The 19,309-nt window shown below is 41.4% G+C and overlaps 1 protein-coding gene across 1 annotated transcript in view; it reads right to left on the reverse strand.

Annotated features, from left to right (window-relative positions):
* LOC307255030 (ADAMTS-like protein 2) overlaps positions 1-19,309 on the reverse strand; it is a gene marked incomplete at both ends in the record, with an annotated part of 38,007 nt that overhangs the window by 14,688 nt on the left and 4,010 nt on the right. The window contains 11 exons of the mRNA XM_080033629.1: positions 761-1,130; positions 2,209-2,277; positions 4,542-4,956; positions 5,479-5,654; positions 6,723-6,803; positions 7,337-7,460; positions 8,018-8,163; positions 9,301-9,403; positions 9,777-9,852; positions 15,350-15,453; positions 16,451-16,540. Coding sequence (XP_079889755.1) covers positions 761-1,130; positions 2,209-2,277; positions 4,542-4,956; positions 5,479-5,654; positions 6,723-6,803; positions 7,337-7,460; positions 8,018-8,163; positions 9,301-9,403; positions 9,777-9,852; positions 15,350-15,453; positions 16,451-16,540 — 1,754 coding nt within the window. The remainder of the gene's footprint in view (positions 1-760; positions 1,131-2,208; positions 2,278-4,541; positions 4,957-5,478; positions 5,655-6,722; positions 6,804-7,336; positions 7,461-8,017; positions 8,164-9,300; positions 9,404-9,776; positions 9,853-15,349; positions 15,454-16,450; positions 16,541-19,309) is intronic.

The raw sequence follows: 19,309 nt of genomic DNA on the forward strand, positions 1-19,309 counted from the left end.
GTGATTCTTTCTCGTGCATTCTGGCACATGTGTAGGCCTAACTCTAAGAACACTTATTATTTTTATTAATTACTTATTGATAATTATTGATTTTACATCTATGCTAACTTACTCTATTACACTCTCGGACCACTGTCCTAGAGGAAAGGTGGCCGACCAGCAACCATGAGGTCTCTGGTTGGATCCCCGGCACCGGACAGGAGGGTGTTAGTACTCAAAGTAGTGTTGGCTGGTATTACGTCTACGGTGCCCACCATCTCTATCATTGTGTCCTTCCTTGAGCAAGACACTTAACCCAAAACTGCTCCAGGGGCGCTGTACTATGGCTGACCCTGCGCTAGGACCCCTCGATAGTGTGGTAATTTGGGAGGGGATATGCGGAAAGACAAATTTCAATGTAACCATTGACTCATAAAGTAACTTAAACCTGATATTTTCCACTTCATTTTACAAAAATAAACACACACACACAAGTATGCTGATGGGATAAAAGGAACATTACGTGAATTAAGTGATATTAAAAATGAGAGTAACAACTAGACAGCAGGAAAGCCTCTACATAGTCATTTAAACAGGAGTGAACCTGACATATCTATGAGCAATGTATTGTAAGTATTGTGTAATAAAAGTGTTTGACAATAAGCACTAAAGATTTGAGCCGTTGAAGAGTTTATGGCATAAATGTGTTGTGAATTACATCTTCTAAGCATGACAGTGGCTTCAAGCAGATATCTCTTCTCCAGCTGTTCTTCCCTCATACCTCTCTGTGTTGCTGGCCTGGACTGCAGACACCTGTTGTAGCTGGACCAAGATGGCAGTGTGTGTGTCTGGGTGTGTGCCAACCTCTGTCTGTGTGTGTGCAACTGAGTGTGTGTCAGTCAGCGGGAGCTTGTCTGAGTGGGCTTCCAACCGGGGCGCTGTGTGTAACTCTGTCTCTGTGGCAGACAACGTTTCCACAAGCAGCGTTTCTGCCGGCGAATGTGGATGGGTGAGTGTGTGTTGAACAGCGTGTGTGTTGGACTGTGGCAGAGTTTGTGTGTGTGACTGGCTCTGGTTGTAATGTTGTAAATCCCCCACTAGCAGATAGGGGGCGTCCTCTGGCCGGGCTGCAGAGTGAACACTCTGGCTGCCTGTAAGGATAGAAGGAAAAGCATGAAGACTTGGTGCACTACAGTATGTAACGTTGAGTGTGTCAGAGAAGTGAAACATCTTCAGAGGTACAGTATATTCTCATAACTGAATAAGCACACTTTCCTCACAGGGAAATGTGATCCCTGGAACACTTCTGAAGTTAGGAAGCTTCCTTAAAAGTTACTGTTTCAATTTGTTTGGTTCACGAACATATTCTAGTCTTACGGCCTCCACACACATCCTGCGTCTACCTCTGGAGCGCGTCGCATTCCGTTACTGCTGCCTCTCTCTCTCTTTCTCGCTTTTTTCGGACACAAATGGAACGTCTCAGCTGCTGCTGCAGTGCTACTCCTAGAAGCCCTGTCTTTCTCCATAGAGTTTTCATAGATAATTCCCATTAATATGGAGTTGTTTCATGTCATGTTATGATGCATATGATTAATATAGAGTGTCGACAGTAATCCTAGTGCCTTGTTGCTTTTTAATTTTTTCACATTTTCTCTCATAGGGAGTTTTATTTTTAAAGAAAAAAACTGGGAAATCGTGAAACTAGAGTGAATGCTGCTGGTATGACGGTCAACAGAGTAAAATAGGCGAGCCTCCTGAGGTGAAGTGAAGCGTCTCTGCAGAAGCGCCTCAGACGGCTGTCTGCAGCGCGTGCTGGGTTGGATGTGTGGCCGCTCTACGTTGGTGAAAAAAAGTCAGACACAGACGTGCAGTAGAGGTAGGATGAGTGGAGGCCGTTTGGTTCGGAGTGTCTCCAAAAAAACTGTTGTTATGATTTTTGATGATTATGAGAATTAGTCAATACCAATAATGACACGCAGAGTAAATAGATTTTGTAAACTAACTGGAGGCTCTATGAATGTAGACAAACGTCCCTCCCTTGAAACTGCACAGTGCACCTTACACAAACACAAGGGATGATTGCAACTAAACAAACATTTTATTTTCTCTCTCCATGTTTAAATATCATTTCTATGGTCTCTTCACATGGAGGTAAAGAAGTCAAGGTGTAGCTTGAGAGCAGTGCACTGCAGCAGCTACAGAAGGACCTGCTTCATACATCTCTCCTACCTGGGATTGAGAGCAGCAGTGTGTGATCATCACCTGTGGATGACTCGTCAATAGAGTTGGACGAACTTCCTTAAAACAAACAGAAAAACAAAAGGTTTCGACAGAACAAAATAATGTAGGGGAGAACGGGTGAATGTGAGACATTGGGTAATGTGAGGCACCCCCTGTATCTAGGCAATGGAACACATTTTTGGTCATGTGAGATATATGTTTTCAAGCCCCTCTCATTTCCCCTTGGCCGTGAAAGAGAGGACCTCATGGTGATGTTGTAAGCATGTTTTTTTCACAAAAATGTCTTTTTTGCATGTAAAAGTAAATTTTCTTGCTGTCAACTTAATCGATTGTTGTGCCAAAGCAAATTGATTCAGGTAGAAAAACTTCTATCATACATGTTGAACTACCAACATATGAAACCATGTGATGATGATAACTGAAGATTAGCCTGAATTGCTGAGAGGTAGTTTTTTCTCAAATTGTGACAGTGGGGTAAAGTGAGACAAATGCTGTGGGGTAAAGTGAGGCAGTGTCTGTGCCCTCTTTTAATGAATCCATTATATTTGAGGTAGCAAGGAGACTAGTTTGAATAAGACAAAAGACAATGTGGGCTGGAGGTGGGGTTGATGGTTTAAGGGGTGTCAGCAAGGACATGGTTTGGCACGTAAGTATGTGGGGGACAGGAGAGTGACCTTTAACATCAATAGACTCTAAGTAAGTAATAATAAAGAGTGATATGTCTTTATTCAATGAATGATCCGATAAAACAAATGCAGAAAAATATTAATCAAAGACTTAAAACATGGAAAATGACAGCTGGGTCTAGTCCTGTGTTCTGAGTCCCAGGCTGTTCTAGCTGGTTTTGATTTTCCTTTGCTCTTACCCCCAGACACTAGCTGGCTCTAAGGGTCCTGTGTTCTGACCCCCAGACTGTGTTTTAATCTAACTGGTTCTATCTGTCATTTGAATGTTAAAGATTGAATATTAATTATTTGTTGTATTTGATCAGAGTTACTTTCAAGTGTTTAGAAAATGTTTTGCTTAATTGACCAAACCCCATGATTCTGTTACTAGTCCGACATTAGTTTTGGAATATTTGGTTTTCAAGCTAGCTGTCAGGATTCTAACTGTTACAAAATGTGTTGTTATGGTAGTTTCAGAGTGGAAAAAGTAAGTGGATCAGTTTACCCCCTAGATTTCTCTGGTCTGTCTCAGTTTACCCCACAGCTGGGGTAAAGTGAGACACAAGACAACTTTTTTTTAAACAATCATATTTTCACTGCCCTTTGTCTTGAATAAATTCTGCTAATGCCCATTTCTAGGAAACATCCTGAATTAATGGGAAATGTGTAAATTTGACTGATGAATCATTTTAGCTCGCTTAGAGGGGAGCAAATGTAAAAAGTGTCTCACATTACCCCGTTCTCCCCTACTACCAATTTTGGCAAGTTACTACAATATTGGCTTGTATTTCAACCTTTATTTAAACAGGTAAATCCCATTGAGTCCCATTGTGAAGTGTCTTGGCCAAGGACACAACAACTATGACACAGGTGGCAGGGCGGGGATCAAACCTCCAACCCTTTGATCATCGGCCGACCCGCTCTACCAACTGAGCCACAGTCGCCCCGCACAGTATTACCGTAAAGCAATTCTGTCCCTACTACCATCGAGTGCGCTGAAAAAAAAATCTGGTGTTACACACCCCAGGCTCTGTAAACTGGTATTTGTTTACATTCCCTTTATTTACATACTAGTTTACAGAGCCTAGGCTGTTATTAACGCTGGATTTTTTTTTCAGTGCACTCACAGTACGGACAGGAAGGGGATTTTAAAGGAGATATTCTTGAAGTGAAGTAAGCGATTTATTTTTGTTAATATAAGTGTTAAATCACTCTTTATTCATACAGTGATCACTTTTATAGTGTGCGCGTCGCATAAAGCCGATCTCTCAGTCGCCCGCTCTGCATGTAATCGGCAAACAAACTTTTCGGGGATCCCACTACTAATAACCAATCAGAAGAGAGAACGCTACAAACCAGCACACGTCTCACTGCACGTGCAGAGCGACAGATGGGTGAATGTGTATGCGCCTACAACAGCGGAGCAGGTAAAAATCCTTCCCAATGTCTGTTTTGATGGTTTTTATCATGTTTTATCGCACTTACGGATCTGAGATGATGCTAGATAACCTCGCTGCTTGAAGACCGCAGTGCATTAATGTGTTGACGTGGGGACGAGGGAGGGGACTGCTAACTGCAGTCACTGACAGGAAGTTAGCTAAACTGACCATTTCGCTTACTGAACCTTTAATTATTAGAAGCCACAGTGTGACTCACTGTAGCCTGAGGGCACTGGAGGTCCCTGCTCCTCCACATCATTGTGGCTGAACACATGAGCGGTGACATCAGCCGGTCTGTACACCAACATGGCTGCTGCTGCTGCTGGTGGAGGGGGAGGAGGAGGGCTGGGGGTCCTGATCTCCCACACTACGTCGTCTTCCTCATGGCTGCCTTCATTCAGATGGACTTGTGATGGGTGGTTGTAGTGATGGATGGATGTCACACTGCCTCTACTGTGGTTGGTGCTTCTCATTGGCCCCTGTGCTCCGACATTTACCCCACTAAAGGTGAGGTTGAGATGGGACTGGAAGGGGCCTGTGGCATTGCCCTCAGTAGCCGGGGTGTCATGAGATGAGCGTGGGATAGTGTACTCGTAGGTGATGTGGGCCAGCTTCCCATTCAGGTTGTAGTACTGTAGTGTAGTATGCCAGAGGGGAGAAATAGCACAGGTTTGCATGCAGCATGTTGGAACTAAACAACTTCCTTTACTATTCTAAAATTAGACACAAATATACTGTACTTCTTAATCTTATTTTACATTAAATCTATTGACTGCCATGACATTTCTTTATGGACTTGGGATGTGTGATTTGGAGTGGGTTTAAAAGTTTAAGATTATTAACATTATTTCAGCTGTATTCTTTTAAATCATTAATTAAATTTTTTTCTTCAGGGAATGGCTTTCGTTCCATTACATTACAGGTTCATGCAAAGCAGGGAACAACTGGTTGCTGGAATGTGTGTGCTTGTGCGTGTGTGTGTGTGTGTTTGTTTCTGTGTGTGTGTGTACGTGTTTGCGTGTGTGTGTGTGCGTGTGTGCGTGTGTGTGTGTGTGTGTGTGTGTGTGTGTGTGTGTGTGTGTGTGTGTGTGTGTGTGTGTGTGTGTGTGTGTGTGTGTGTGTGTGTGTGTGTGTGTGTGTGTGTGTGGTTTTACCATAACATTCAGGCCCTGCTGTGTTGGTCCCTGGGCGATGATATACTCCAGCCCCTCAGAGAACAGGTTGCTGGGACGCCTGTATTTAAACACTGTTCCTGCCACGCGGAAGTTTTGAGGATTGTCAAACACAGTGTTCCCGTTGAAGAAGAAATGACCTGCTTCATCTGAGAGAGCTACACAAAGGGACAGTCGTCAAGAAGGGGAGGGAGTGAGAGAAACCCTGCATTCCAATCCCTATACTTCCCTACTATTTAGTATGCCAGAAAAAGTTTTAGGATGTCCCAATACATGCAAGTCAATTGTAGTATGCTGAAAATACATACATGCCCCACTAACTCCAATAGCATTTTGCAGAATTCGTCTTTATTCTTCACATTTCTCGACATAATGAAAAATAATCTTACTTATTTATTTATTTTTCTCTCCTGTGGCCCTAAAACTCTTCTGTACTTTAGTATGTAGTGTAGTAAAAATAAATAGTATGTGACCCAGGGAAAGTTATTCATGATATAAAACTCAGTCAAACACCCAAAACACACAGAAAGATTGGACATTTTCAAGTAACAACAATGTAGCTATATAGCCATTTACCATAACAAGTTGAAAGATCACAATGATATCCAGACCAACTCACAAGGATATTTAAAAAAATTAAATAAAAATTATTATAATAATAAAACATCTTAGAACCACCGCTAAGGTGGTACTTTTGTGTTTTCCATATTGAATTAAGGGTAGAGTCAACAATTCTGGAGAATGCTTGTTTTCAAAATCAGTGAATATCACCTCACAGGCGCTACCTGTCTGTACTGTATCACTGACTCCACCTTTGAGAATCAGTCAGTTTATTGACGTTAAAGGTGCACTATGCAGTTTCAAGGGAGGGGGATTTGTTTACATTTGCAGAGCCTGCAGTAAGTTCACAAAACCTATTTTCTCTAGATGTTATTATTCGTCTTAAATAATTCTATCATCATAAATTTAAATAATTTGAGGCTCCTGGAACCAAACGTAAGAGTGTGTTTGTTAACCGAGCTGTGGGACCTTCTGCTGTTAACAACAACAGTGAAACAGTAACTTTAAAAGGTAGCTTTCTAACTTCAAACAGTATTGCTGGGATCCAATTTTCCAGTGAGTAAAGTTTGTTGATTCAGTTGTGTAAATATACCTTAGAAAATGTTGACTTCTTTCACACACCAAAAGTTACATAGTGCACCTTTAAAGAAGATGGAGCTTCTCACCCAGGATGTTCTCAGTCTTATGTCTCTCTATGATCTGAATGTCTGAAGCTCCAGCTGGGATGTTGTTGATGAACACGTAGCCTGATGACAGAAGCACACGCTTTAAACACTGGCCCGTTAGTCTGTGCCATTAGACCCCTCTTACCCTATCATACATAGGCCTTGAATCTATTGGATGAACTCTGAATGGAAAGCAGTTTTCTGAAGTTTGCACTTGACTTAAGCTAAACTGCTCATGATTGACTCTTTCTGAGATGAGACTTAAATGTGTAAAAGGTTTTGAAAATGACAAAGACTAAATGTATCTGAACACAGTGGACCTACTTCAGTAAACGGATGCTTCAAGAATCACCTAGAATAACTGCATTTAAAAAGAGTGTCATAGTCTGTGTAAAAGCCATCACATAGTTGTCCCACCCGTTTCTATGTCGAGAATGCTTAAACATTAATTACAGAGAAGTTTTGTGTGAGGAATGTGGATCCAGCAATTTGAAATATCGTTGTGTCAGTGTGTGGCCAAGTTCCACACCACACATATTGCCTTTAAATCATCTTGTAACGTTTGTATATGATTTTCATCTGTCTACATGTGTCAATGTTTGTGTGTGTGTTACCTAACTGTGTGAGTGCCTTCCTGTATGATCCGGAGATGCGTTGGCAGGACGTCCCGTTGCCCCCACACAGTCCACATCTGTCTACTGTCCTGCTGCTGTACAGCTCTCCATCACAGCCTACAGGCTACAGCACAGGACACATTTAAATCACGCAACAACACTCCTTAGTTATGAAGAAGCCTCACTTAACCAGCCAGTGAATTGTTCTCATCAGCAAGAAACATTTGCTTTCAACAGAGTGTAAATATGAAATAGATTGTGTGTGTTAAATTAATTAAAGAAGAAGTAAGTGATATGGTCCTTTTAGCTAACTTCCTGACAGTGACTAGCAGTTAGCAGTCCCCTCCCTCGTCCCTACGTCACCACCACATGAACACACAGCCGTCTCCGTCAGATAGTGCCGTGATGGAGAGCAGCAAGTCATTGTTCACGGGCACAGAGACCCGCCTCTTTATAGGGATCTGTCTCCTGATTGGATAAAAACGAGCGGGATACTCAAAATGTTATCTTGCAATTACAGCAAAACTGAATTACTGGGAGACATGTGCTATGAACTGCGTGTACTGTTTAAGTGATAGCTGTATGAATATAGAGTGATTTAACACAAATATGAACTTTTAAAAAATCACTTACTTCTCCTTTAAATATTAGGGTGTGCGTAATGGATAGACAGTGGCTTACCTGACATATCCCCTCTATACAGACTCCATGGTATTTGGTATCGCGGCAGAAGGTGCCATCGTGGGCGGGAACTAGCAGCTGTCTCTCACCACTGATGGTTGTACACTGCAGGTCACATGGCTTATTGGAGATGCTGATGTAATCAGCTATACAGGAAATTACATATTTAAAAAGATATTTACTTTTATTGACATCACAATATCATATTTCCGTGTGGGGAAGTCTAGAAAAAATTCAATTCATTACATGTGGTTTTCATTTGAGCCGAGTGAAAAAGTTGCCTGCCGCAGCTGAAAGTGCTGGGTGGGTCAACTCTTATCTTTCCCATTTGCTGTACACTTGGTAAGACTTGTTGGCATTCAAGCTTGACAATTAAACAAAGACAACCTAAAAGTTTTGTATGTGCTTCATTTAGCGAAGATTATCTCAACTGTTATAGACTAATATGACCCCAGTGAACAACGTGGGATGTGTGACAAAATCTCTATCCGGGACGAAAGTCCTGAAATTGACCACAATAGGTGACACTAGTATCACACCAGGGAATGGGACTTTTTTTTTCCTTAATAGATATCTTCATACTTTTCTGCCAGATTAATCTTCATATTAACAGAAATACTTTTTGCATTACACTTTGTCTAAAAAATCTCATTCAGTACGTAATAGGTTGACTGTTTTTTAGCCATTTTCATTATATATCAAATGAGAATGTTTACACTCTTCTATGACCTAATACTCATTGTCATTGTGAACATTGTGATCCCCTCAGAAAATCTGTAACTTCAAGGGTTTATATGTACGCATATTTAATGAGATATTGGCTAATTTCCATATTTTATTTTTAAAAAATTACAAATTGTAATACAAAAAGTATTTCTCTTAATATGAAGATTAATCTGGTAAAAAAGTATGAGGATATCTATAAAGGAAAAAAAAGTCCCATTCACCACGTAGTGTGATACTAGTGTAACCTGGTGTGGTCATTTTCAGGATTCGCCCCGGATAGAGATTTTGTCACACATCCCACGTTGTTCACTGGGGTCATATTAGTCTATAACAGTTGAGATATTCTCCGCTAAATGAAGCGCATACAAAACTTTCCCAGCACCTCCACTATAAAGAACAACATGCAAGTTGTGTCCGGCATGGACAGTTAGAATAGTATGGAGAGAAACCAAGCAATGTCAGATTCCATCGTCTGTGTGTAAAGGTTGATCCCTGAATGGACAGACAGGCAGACAGACGGACAGATGGGAAAAAGAACTAATAAATGTATATTATACCTGGGTAGAGAGGTGTCCACTGGTAGTATCTTCTCCCAAAGGCTTTAGAGTTAAATTGGGAACACTGGTGTTGTTTGAAGCTAACACTAGGAATAGTACAGGGCTGGAAAAAAGACATGCCCTGCGTTACAAATCACATACTTTGTCTTTTTCCTACACTACATACTAAAGTACAGAAGAGTTCTAGGGCCACAGGAGAGAACAAAAACAGATAAAAGGAAGATGTTTTTTCATAATAAGTCAAGAAATGTCAAGAACAAAGACCAATACTGCAAAATGCTATTTGAGCTAGTGGGGCATCTAGGTATTTTCAGCATACTACTATTGACATGCATGTATTGGGACATCCTAAATCTTTTTCTGGCATACTAAATAGTAGGGAAGTATGGGGATTGGAACACAGGGAAATAGTTAACCTCCATGTTCTAAGATGAAGCAACCCTCAGTATAATGTCGATAGCAATGTAGCATCCTACCTGGTTTGGACAGAGCTGGTACTGTTTAGGAGAGCCGACACAAAATGAGCTGTTAACATTCTGGGTGGTGGACAGCCTGAGACAGAGAATGATAAAGGGACACAGAATGGAATATGGTTTAATATGCTGTATTACATGGACAACACAGAAGATGCATCATTAAGATGGTACGTGTATGACATGAGCAGGAATATATAATGTGTGTTATGAAATGTTCTTGTTGTGAATTGAACAAGGTCTGAACTGAGGACTATTTTTTGATCATCTGTAAGGATTTGATCCCCGTAGGTTTGGTTTCACATTGCAGTTTTACCGGTGCACTAAGTACATTTTCCATGAAGATGAAGCCACTGCAAATGATCAGTGTGACTTTGACGTAGTCATTTTAGCTTCTTGTTTTGGTTTGACCACCAACTCTGATGTCATTTTTGGCGGTCCAATCAGCGAACAGAGGGAGTGGCTGAGGACGATGACGTCGAAGTTGTGCGCCAGTTTCAGTTGTAGTCACAGGAAGACAATGGATAAGGATACGAGAGAAGCTATTCAGTCTGTTGTGGCAACGCTGCAGAATATTGATAAATTAAAGCCGGAGCAAAACAAGCTTTGCTGAGTTTTGTTGGTTTCCGGCCGGTCCCGGCGCAAGACATACGTCATGACCAAACGCTATACGATTGGCAGGCAGATCCAGAGTGGTACTGGGCAAATCCAATAATTTTAAACTTCAACAAACAACCGCCTCCAAGTGAGTGAATGTTTGTCAATTGAGCGATTCCAGACCTTCTGCACAAATTAAATGAAGTACGATGGTCTGGTAGGACCAGGCTAGTCCTTCCCCAGCATGCAGCTGTTTACAGGGAAACCTTCTTAATCCTCTGTTTGTTATTGTTACCTTCATAAACAGCTGATTCAGTTAGACTAGCTGCTGGAACATTCAGACTCCAGAGACAGATTGCTTTTAGCGTTTAGCCTGTTTTGCTGCTCCCTAGTGGCAAAGAAAAACTGCATATGTAAAACATACATAGGAAATTTACGTGTAATTGTGTATTTTGTTAGCCTGGAAATGCAGACCTGCCGCTGGCAAATTAAAATTTGCTGCGCCTGTTGGTCTGGACACTCTTCATTGAAGCTCATTAAATATCAGAAAAAAAAATGTCAGACGATTCTGAGCTACGTTTCAATTGGTTCTATCAGATATGGGCGGGCCAGAGCCCTATGTGCTCTGGGGCGCACGTCACCGGATGAGGACAGTGCTGTGCATGCGCTGCCGAAGCCGTGATAGTAAACAACAGAGATGGCTGTGGTTATGTTGTTTTAGTTTTAGACGGATTTGGCCTCGACACTTGACAATTTGGAAGACGGCACTCAAATCTTTCATTAGCAAGTAAGAGGAATGTTCTGTTTTTTGCCGACTGACGGTAAAAGTTTAATTTACCAGTTAACCTCGCTGTTCGCTAAACTAACGGGGGTTAATATTTCACCTTGTTCATTGCTCTGATTGGTTGTAGTCCTATCCAATTGCGTGCAGTAGTATTTGAAATGCACGCGTAGGTGCCGCCCCTTGAGTTGGGAAGGTCTATTGATCGTGGCCAGACCCTCTATCGTTCTAGATATGGGTCTGGATTTCCAGGCTAGTATTTTGCACATTAATTAAAAAAATGATAAAAGATCATGGAATGGATGATGCGCATGGTACCATGGGCTTGCTGAATGTAAAACACAGTACAATGTACAAAGGGAAAGATTATCTGTTAATACTGCTGCCATGGTAAAAATGCTATACGTGCTGTATTGCTATTGGGTTTTCTATTGTCACTATGTGAGTGCAATACAACAAGAACGTACATCCATGTCTTCAGAGCAAACATGAAATGTGATCAGCATTAGCCCAATAACAGTAACAACATCAATGTGTTGGCAGTAAGGACCTCTTTATTCACTGTAAAGCAGCTGATGGAAACACATCTCAAAGCTCTCAACTTAAGCAAAATGTTGCAACACATAACATGTGTCTGCATCATCTGTACCAAGGAAAATCTGTCTGGGGTTGTTGTAGTTCATGGTTAACATGATTCTAATTGTGTGTGTGTGTGTGTGTGTGTGTGTGTGTGTGTGTGTGTGTGTGTGTGTGTGTGTGTGTGTGTGTGTGTGTGTGTGTGTGTGTGTGTGTGTGTGTGTGTGTGTGTGTGTGTGTGTGTGTGTGTGTGTGTGTGTGTGTGTGTGTGTGTGTGTGCTTGCCCGTTTTGGAAAGGGACCTACAGAACTCAAAAACATGGAGAAGTTGATGCATCTGTCTTTCATTAGGGCTGCTAACTACATCCCCCACACACAGCCTGTCTGTGTGTCTATATGTGTGTCTCTCTCTCTCCCATCCTGCTCCACTGTTTAGAGGCTGCTGCGGACGGACAGACAGACGGACAGACAGACAGACAGACAGCAGGCAGAGGTGAGCGCCAGGTCACTATGTGAGAGTGTCACATGTAATTGGTGGAAGGTGATGAGTGCAGGACAGGAAGGAACGGGGGAGGAGGGGAACCGGGGAAGGGAGGAAGAGGAGGAGAAGAGTGGAAAAAGGAGGAGAGGAAAGGAAAATGCAGTGGTGTAAAGAGAACAACATATGTAAGAGTAGAGATGTCTTACTAAAAAACAAAGACTCTGTAACAAGTCACCTACAAAAGACTTTAATCGTTTCATTTTTCATATGTCAATCATTTTTTCATAAATTATGTTTGCTTGCTAACAATTGAAATGTATAAAATGGAAGCAGATTCTCAATTTGAGAATGTGGACCCATTAAATGTTGTCATTGCTTAATCAACTAGTGTTTCACATGTGCTTGTAGACCTGCATACTGTTGGCTTGTATACAATACTTGCTAAACTCTTCATATGTTTTGTGTGCACACATCTTAACTAGCAACTTTACAGATGATCAGATCTATGTAGTAAAAAGTAGAATACTTCCCTACTGAATTGCAGTGGAGTACAAGTATAACGTAGCATGAAAGGAAAACATTCAAGTCAAGTACAAGTGCCCTCAAACTTGTACCTAAATACAGTACTTGAGTAAATGTAGCCAACTAAGGCCCTGTTCTCACAGGGAAAACGTGACAGTTTTCCCGTTTTTTTTTTTTTTTAAAACCCCGTTCAGACACAATTTATCTGACATCTTCACCCGCACACATGTTTTCAGAGAAAACGGGACGAAATCGATGTAGTAAGCATGCCAGGCCAGCAGTTGGCGGTACAAGGTAGTAGTAAATAGCATTTCCGGTGCATCCTGTGTCGGCTGTAAGAATTGAATAAAAATGCGCGCCTGCGCAAGAACGATTCTTTTTCTCAGCTCTGTTCACAGCATTGGTGCAGTAATTCCATATTTTGTTGTAGGAGCGATTGTCGGCACGATAACAAACTCATCAGCAACAGCACAGCGAATACAGCTCGGTGATCCGCCATTGTTGTTGTTGTTTTCCAACTGGCGCACATAGACCTACAAAGACGGCGCATGCCCATTTATCTCCAAACGCAATGCGCATGTGTGAGGGTGAAGCCGTGGCGTCAGCGTTACCAGGGGAAATGGTTTCGGTGTTTACAAGAAACCAAAACCGTTGTGTTTTCCAAAAAATCCTCCCTGGGAGGTGATCTCAAAAATTTGCGGTTTCATGCCTGCGTTTGCTGTTTTCATGTACATGATATAGTGCAACCGCGGGAATTTTTCCGCGTTTGCACCGTTTCGTGTTGCCGTGAGAACAGGGCCTAAACAGGCGTAATACATTTTTTAAAGAAGGTTGAAAAAAGGGGCAGACGTGAGAGGAGAAGCTGTGAAAGAGAGGAAGAAAGACAGGAGAGAGAAAGGGGGAGGAGTGGGAGACACAGAAGGCCAACAGTGAGGGGCATAGCAGCGTTAATCTGGGCTGACAGGGGACTTCCGCAAGTCTGACAGGGGGAGGTCAAAGGTACTGAGATGGCTACAAACACACATTGTGTCAACGCTCTGCCTAACTTCCCTCAGTCTCTATGTGGCCACCTCTGTGGTCTCCACAGTGTGTTACATTAGCTTTCCTTTGCAACTCAATGTGCTGAACAAAGTATATAATATATACAGCCCCGGAAAAAATGAAGAGACCAGTCTGGATTTTTCTTTAATCTTCATCTCTACATTACTTATTGAAAATGCTCCTAATGACAAAGAATGTATCGGAATATGGTAGAACATTTTGTCAGTAGTTCATATTATAAAACCAAAATATTCATTCTACACTGAACATTTGGAGTGGTCTCTTAATTCTTTTTTCCAGAGCTGTATATATAAATGTATAAATAATATTTGGCTCAAATAATCAGGAATGATTAATGTGAAAATTATTGTGTGCAATCGGCAGTGTTGCAAAATGTATGCACCAGCAACAAACCTCTATAAGTGAATGAATGACTCTGATGTTATGAACTTCAATGAATAATCTTTATCTATACTGCCACCACAAAAGCCTCCAATAGGCCTGTGGTGAGCGCACTGCCAGCCTCTCATCAGTCTGTTAGACATCACTCTGGTGTGTGTGTTTAGTATGGCAGGTTTGTAGTAGAGCTTTGCACAACCAAATATGTTAAAATACCTGATTTTGTTCACATAACCCCTGCATATTACTTAGTAAGTATGTAAAACGTAAGTAAAATGTGAATGGACATATTCTATTTGTCTTTCCTTTAGGGACATACAACTGACCTTTTTATATTTTAAACCTTAACCCTAACTCCTGTGATTGTCCCCCTCTTCCACGTTGTCCCTGGTCATTTGCATTAGGTTCAGGGGCCTCATTTAGAAAACAGTGCATAGGATCCACGAGGAAAAACTCAGGAAGTGCTTGCAAGAACAAGAATATTTGGATTTATAAAACAGTGCGCACTCACGTCCTACGCCTGTTTCCCTTCATAAATCACAATCAGCTCCAAATGTGGTGCAGCCTTTGCGGGCTTCACGTAACGCTCATATTTACCCATACATACTGTAGTCATTGAAACGCCCCGAATTAATATCATTTACTGAGTGCATGAAGGTGATCGTGGTAAACGCAGGCTGAAAGGGAAATGGAAAAATAGACTCCACGCGGTGTGGATCACTGCGGCCACCTGGGAGTTCCTGTTGGGGCCGCCCCCCCCAAACGGCACTTCATTGTGGTAAGGGCAGAGTAATGGCTTTCTAGGTGATGATAACTTCAAATATGTCAGATTAACTAACAAAATCAGTCAATATACAGTATTGCTCACAATCTGCTACTTGCATGGCAGCTACTGCCAGCGGTGTATGAGTGTGTGTATGAATGAGTGAATGTGGTAAGAAATGTAAAGCGCTTTGGGGCTGAGAAAATCGTTCAAAAAGCGCTATATAAGTCAAGTCCATTTACCATTTCACCAGCTGATTCCTTATTGCTTCTTACTTCTAGTGATACCAGCCTCCAAGCTGCTTTGAGCAATCACGGCTGCTTCAATAGCTTGGTCACTCTCACATGCAGCCTGAGATGAGCAAACTATTCAGACAGATGATATTAGAGATAAGATGTGTGTAAGTTGAAGCATTACCTCTGTATGAGACAGTGTCTCTCCTGACTCCTCACTCCTCCTCCACAGCTCCTGGAACAGGACGACCAACTGGACCACTCCCCCCACCACTCAAACACCTCCTCCTGGGACACAACAGGCACAATGTCTTTTATTATAGGTGTGTTTGTCCTGCTCTGATCTACTGTTTTGTGCACTTTCCTATAATGTTTAATGTACGCTGTGTTTTATTGTCTGCTTATTTTATTGTTTGTTTGCCATTGTCTGTCAATTCGTTCTTACTATGTGTTACTGTATTTTCTAAGTCGACTATATGTTGTTTTTTAATCTTTGTCTATACATGCATTTTATTTCTGTAATTTTAGGTTGCCTTTTAAATATCTGGCAGGGGACAACCGATGAAAACTAGCCTCTTAGGCTAACTCTGGCTCACTTACATTTTGAATGTTGATTAGTGTGCAATGTCCCTGAACTAAACCAATAGATAAAAGAAATAAATACAACACTCCTTGAAAGACACAAACCTATCAACCAACAACATATCACATAGCAGTTTGGGAGTAATGATGTATTCTTAACATTACGGCTGTAACGATACACCAACTCACGATTGTATCACGATTTTTGACCCACAATTCGATACATAGAACTTTTTTTTTATATAGTTGATAAGCATTTAATTAACATAACATTTATAATAACATTTTACTTAATGTAACATTTAATAACAAATAACCTGAACATATTTGAACACAAAGAACAATATAAGCAACATGAATAAATAAATAACCTCTCTTTCTCTGTAACAAAATAATACTGTAATAATAATAATTTCAACTTTACTCTTGTAATATTGCGAATGTATTCTCGTCATATGGAGCCATTTCTTTTTTTGATCAAAGTGGTCCTAAGACTCAGCTGTGGTGTTGTCCTTAAAGTAGCTTAAATATTTCTGAAACAATCTCATTTTTCCTCTGATGATCATAAATGACCTGTAACAGCAAACCAGACCATCAGTGCAACAAGGTGAAAACAGTTTATAGTCAGATACAAATGACATTAACATTATCTACATTAAGACAAGGAAGATAATGAAAAAAAGGAGGTGTGTGATTCCAGTACCTTGTTGCCTGACTGTTTGACATTGTGGCTTCCAGAGCTGTGTGACTGTGGATGGATGCCACGCTGCTCCCCCCTCCCTTCACTTCTGTCCTGGCAGACACACACACCACACACACAGACACATACACATGAACATGGAACACATTTACTCTCTTTGCGCCCCCCACAATAGACTGGAAGGCCCCCCACTTGGGCGTAAATAAGAAATCTAAATGTAGTTGAACTGACCCCATCTATCTATCTACAGTATCTCACAAAAGTGAGTACACCCCTAACATTTCTTCAAATATTTCATTATATCTTTCCATGCGACAACACTGAATAAATGACACTTTGATACAATGTCAAGTAGTCAGTGTACAGCTTGTATAACAGTGTAAATTTACTGTCCCCTCAAAATAACTCGACACACAGCCATTAATGTCTAAACTGCTGGCAACAAAAGTGAGTACACACCTAAGAAAAAATGTCCAAATTGGGCCCAAAGTGTCAATATTTTGTTTTGCCATCATTATTTTCTAGCACTGCCTTAACCCTCTTGGGCATGTAGTTCACTAGAGCTTCACAGGTTGCAACTGGAACCCTCTTCTACCCATTCATGACGACATCAAGGAGCTGGTGGATATTAGAGTCCTTGCGCTCCTCCATCTCCCGTTTTAGGATGCCCCAAAGATGCTCAATAGGGTTTAAGACTGGAGACATGCTTGGCCAGTCCATAACCTTTACCCTCAGCTTCTTTAGCAAGCCAGTGGTCGTTCGGAGGGGTGTTTGGGGTCGTTATCATGTTGCAGTACTGCCCTGCAGCCCAGTTTATGAAGGGAGGGGATCATGCTCTGCTTCAGTATGTCACAGTACATGTTAGAATTCAATGAACTGTAGATCCCCAGTGCTGGCAGCACTCATGCAGCCCCAGACCATGACACTCCAACCACCATGCTTGACTCTAGGCAAGACACACTTGTCTTTGTACTCCTCACCTGGTTGCCGCTCCACACTCTTAACACCATCTGAACCAAATAAATGTATTTTGGTCTCATCAGACCACAGGACATGGTTGCAGTAATCCATGTCCGTAGTCTGTTTGTCTTCAGCAAACTTTTTGTGGGGTTTCTTGTGCATCATCTTTAGAATAGGCTTCCTTCTGGGATGACAGCCATGCAGACCAGTATGATGCAGAGTGCGGCGTATGGTCTGAGCACTGACAGGTTGACCCCCCACCCCTTCAAGCCCTTCAGCAATGCTGGCAGCACTCATACGTCTATTTTCCAAAGCCAACCTCTGTGTACGACGCTGACCATGTGCACTCAACCTTCGTAAACTGGGCCGCAGGGTGGTATTGCAACATGATAACGACCCCAAACACACCTCCAAGACGACCAGTGGCTTGCTAAAAAAGCTGAGGGTAAAGGTTATGGCCTGGCCAAGCATGTCTCCAGACCTAAACCCTATTGAGCATCTTTGGGGCATCCTCAAACGGAAGGTGGAGGAGCGCAAGGTCTTTAATATCCACCAGCTCTGTGATGCTGTCATAAATGGGTGGAAGAGGGTTCCAGTTGCAACCTGTGAAGCTCTAGTGAACTACATGCCCAAGAGGGTTAAGGCAGTGTTGGAAAATAATGGTGGCCACACAAAATATTTACACTTTGGGCCCAATTTGTAAAAATTTTCTAAGGGGTGTACTCACTTTTGTTGCCAGCAGTTTAGACATTAATGGCTGTGTGTCGAGTTATTTTGAGGGGACAGTAAATTTACACTGTTATACAAGCTGTGCACTGACTACTTTACATTGTATTAAAGTGTCATTTATTCAGTGTTGTCCCATGGAAAGATATAAAGAAAAATGTGAAGAAATGTGAGGGGTGTACTCACTTTTGTGAGATACTGTATCTATCTATCTATCTATCTATCTATCTATCTATCTATCTATCTATCTATCTATCTATCTATCTATCTATCTATCTATCTATCTATCTATCTATCTATCTATCTATCTATCTATCTATCTATCTCATTATGTGAATTATGTTGGGAGAGGAAATGTTATTTTTAGCCCAGTTTCCTCAAAGAAACTTCCCCTCCTCCCTACCACCCATCCGTTCTAAATATGTCTTTTGTTTACACGCAAAGAGACAGCCTGCTTACTTGGTGTTTATTTTGGAGTTATTCTTTTCCATATGATTTAGCTCTCCTTGTCAGCCATGTTCACCTCCATCATAAATGTTCACTGAATATTTGGAACAATTACAAAGCTTAAAGGAATACTTCTCCCATACGGAACCGGCGTTCTATCATTATAAAATCGCTATTATAATATAATGAAGGAGGTTTTTCTTCCCTAAATCTTCCCTTGGCCCAGCTGTCATTTTACCATAAAATGTAGGGCTAGACAGTGAGACCATGAAAAACTCATTCTGGCTTTTCTTAGGCTAAGATGAACCGATTTCTAACATTTTTGCACATTTATACTACATAGGACCTTTAATACACTTTCATATGTCCACCGGTGAAGTAGGTCTTTAAAACAGATTATGGACGGCTACGCAATCAGTAGTGAAGTTTCACACATCCTAAATCTTTTTTCTTCAATACTAAATCGTAGAAAGTATGCGATTCGGAACGCAGGGTGGGATTTTCTGATCCCTCAATCTGCAAGTTACACACAGCAACACACTTATCAAGGCTCAAAGTCCCACTACTGTGTTGTCTCAACAGGGTCCTTAACAAGCCCACACAGGCTCCTCACTCTGTCAGATTAGCCCCCTGGCTAATTCAGCACATTAACACCCTTACTGCTATAGTGTGAGTGTGAGTGTGTGTTTAGCTATTAGAGTAATATTGTGATCTGAAAATAGACAGTTA

The sequence above is a fragment of the Ammodytes marinus genome, assembly GCF_949987685.1.
Source record: "Ammodytes marinus genome assembly, chromosome: 9".
In the NCBI taxonomy this organism is placed as follows: Eukaryota; Metazoa; Chordata; class Actinopteri; order Uranoscopiformes; family Ammodytidae; genus Ammodytes; species Ammodytes marinus.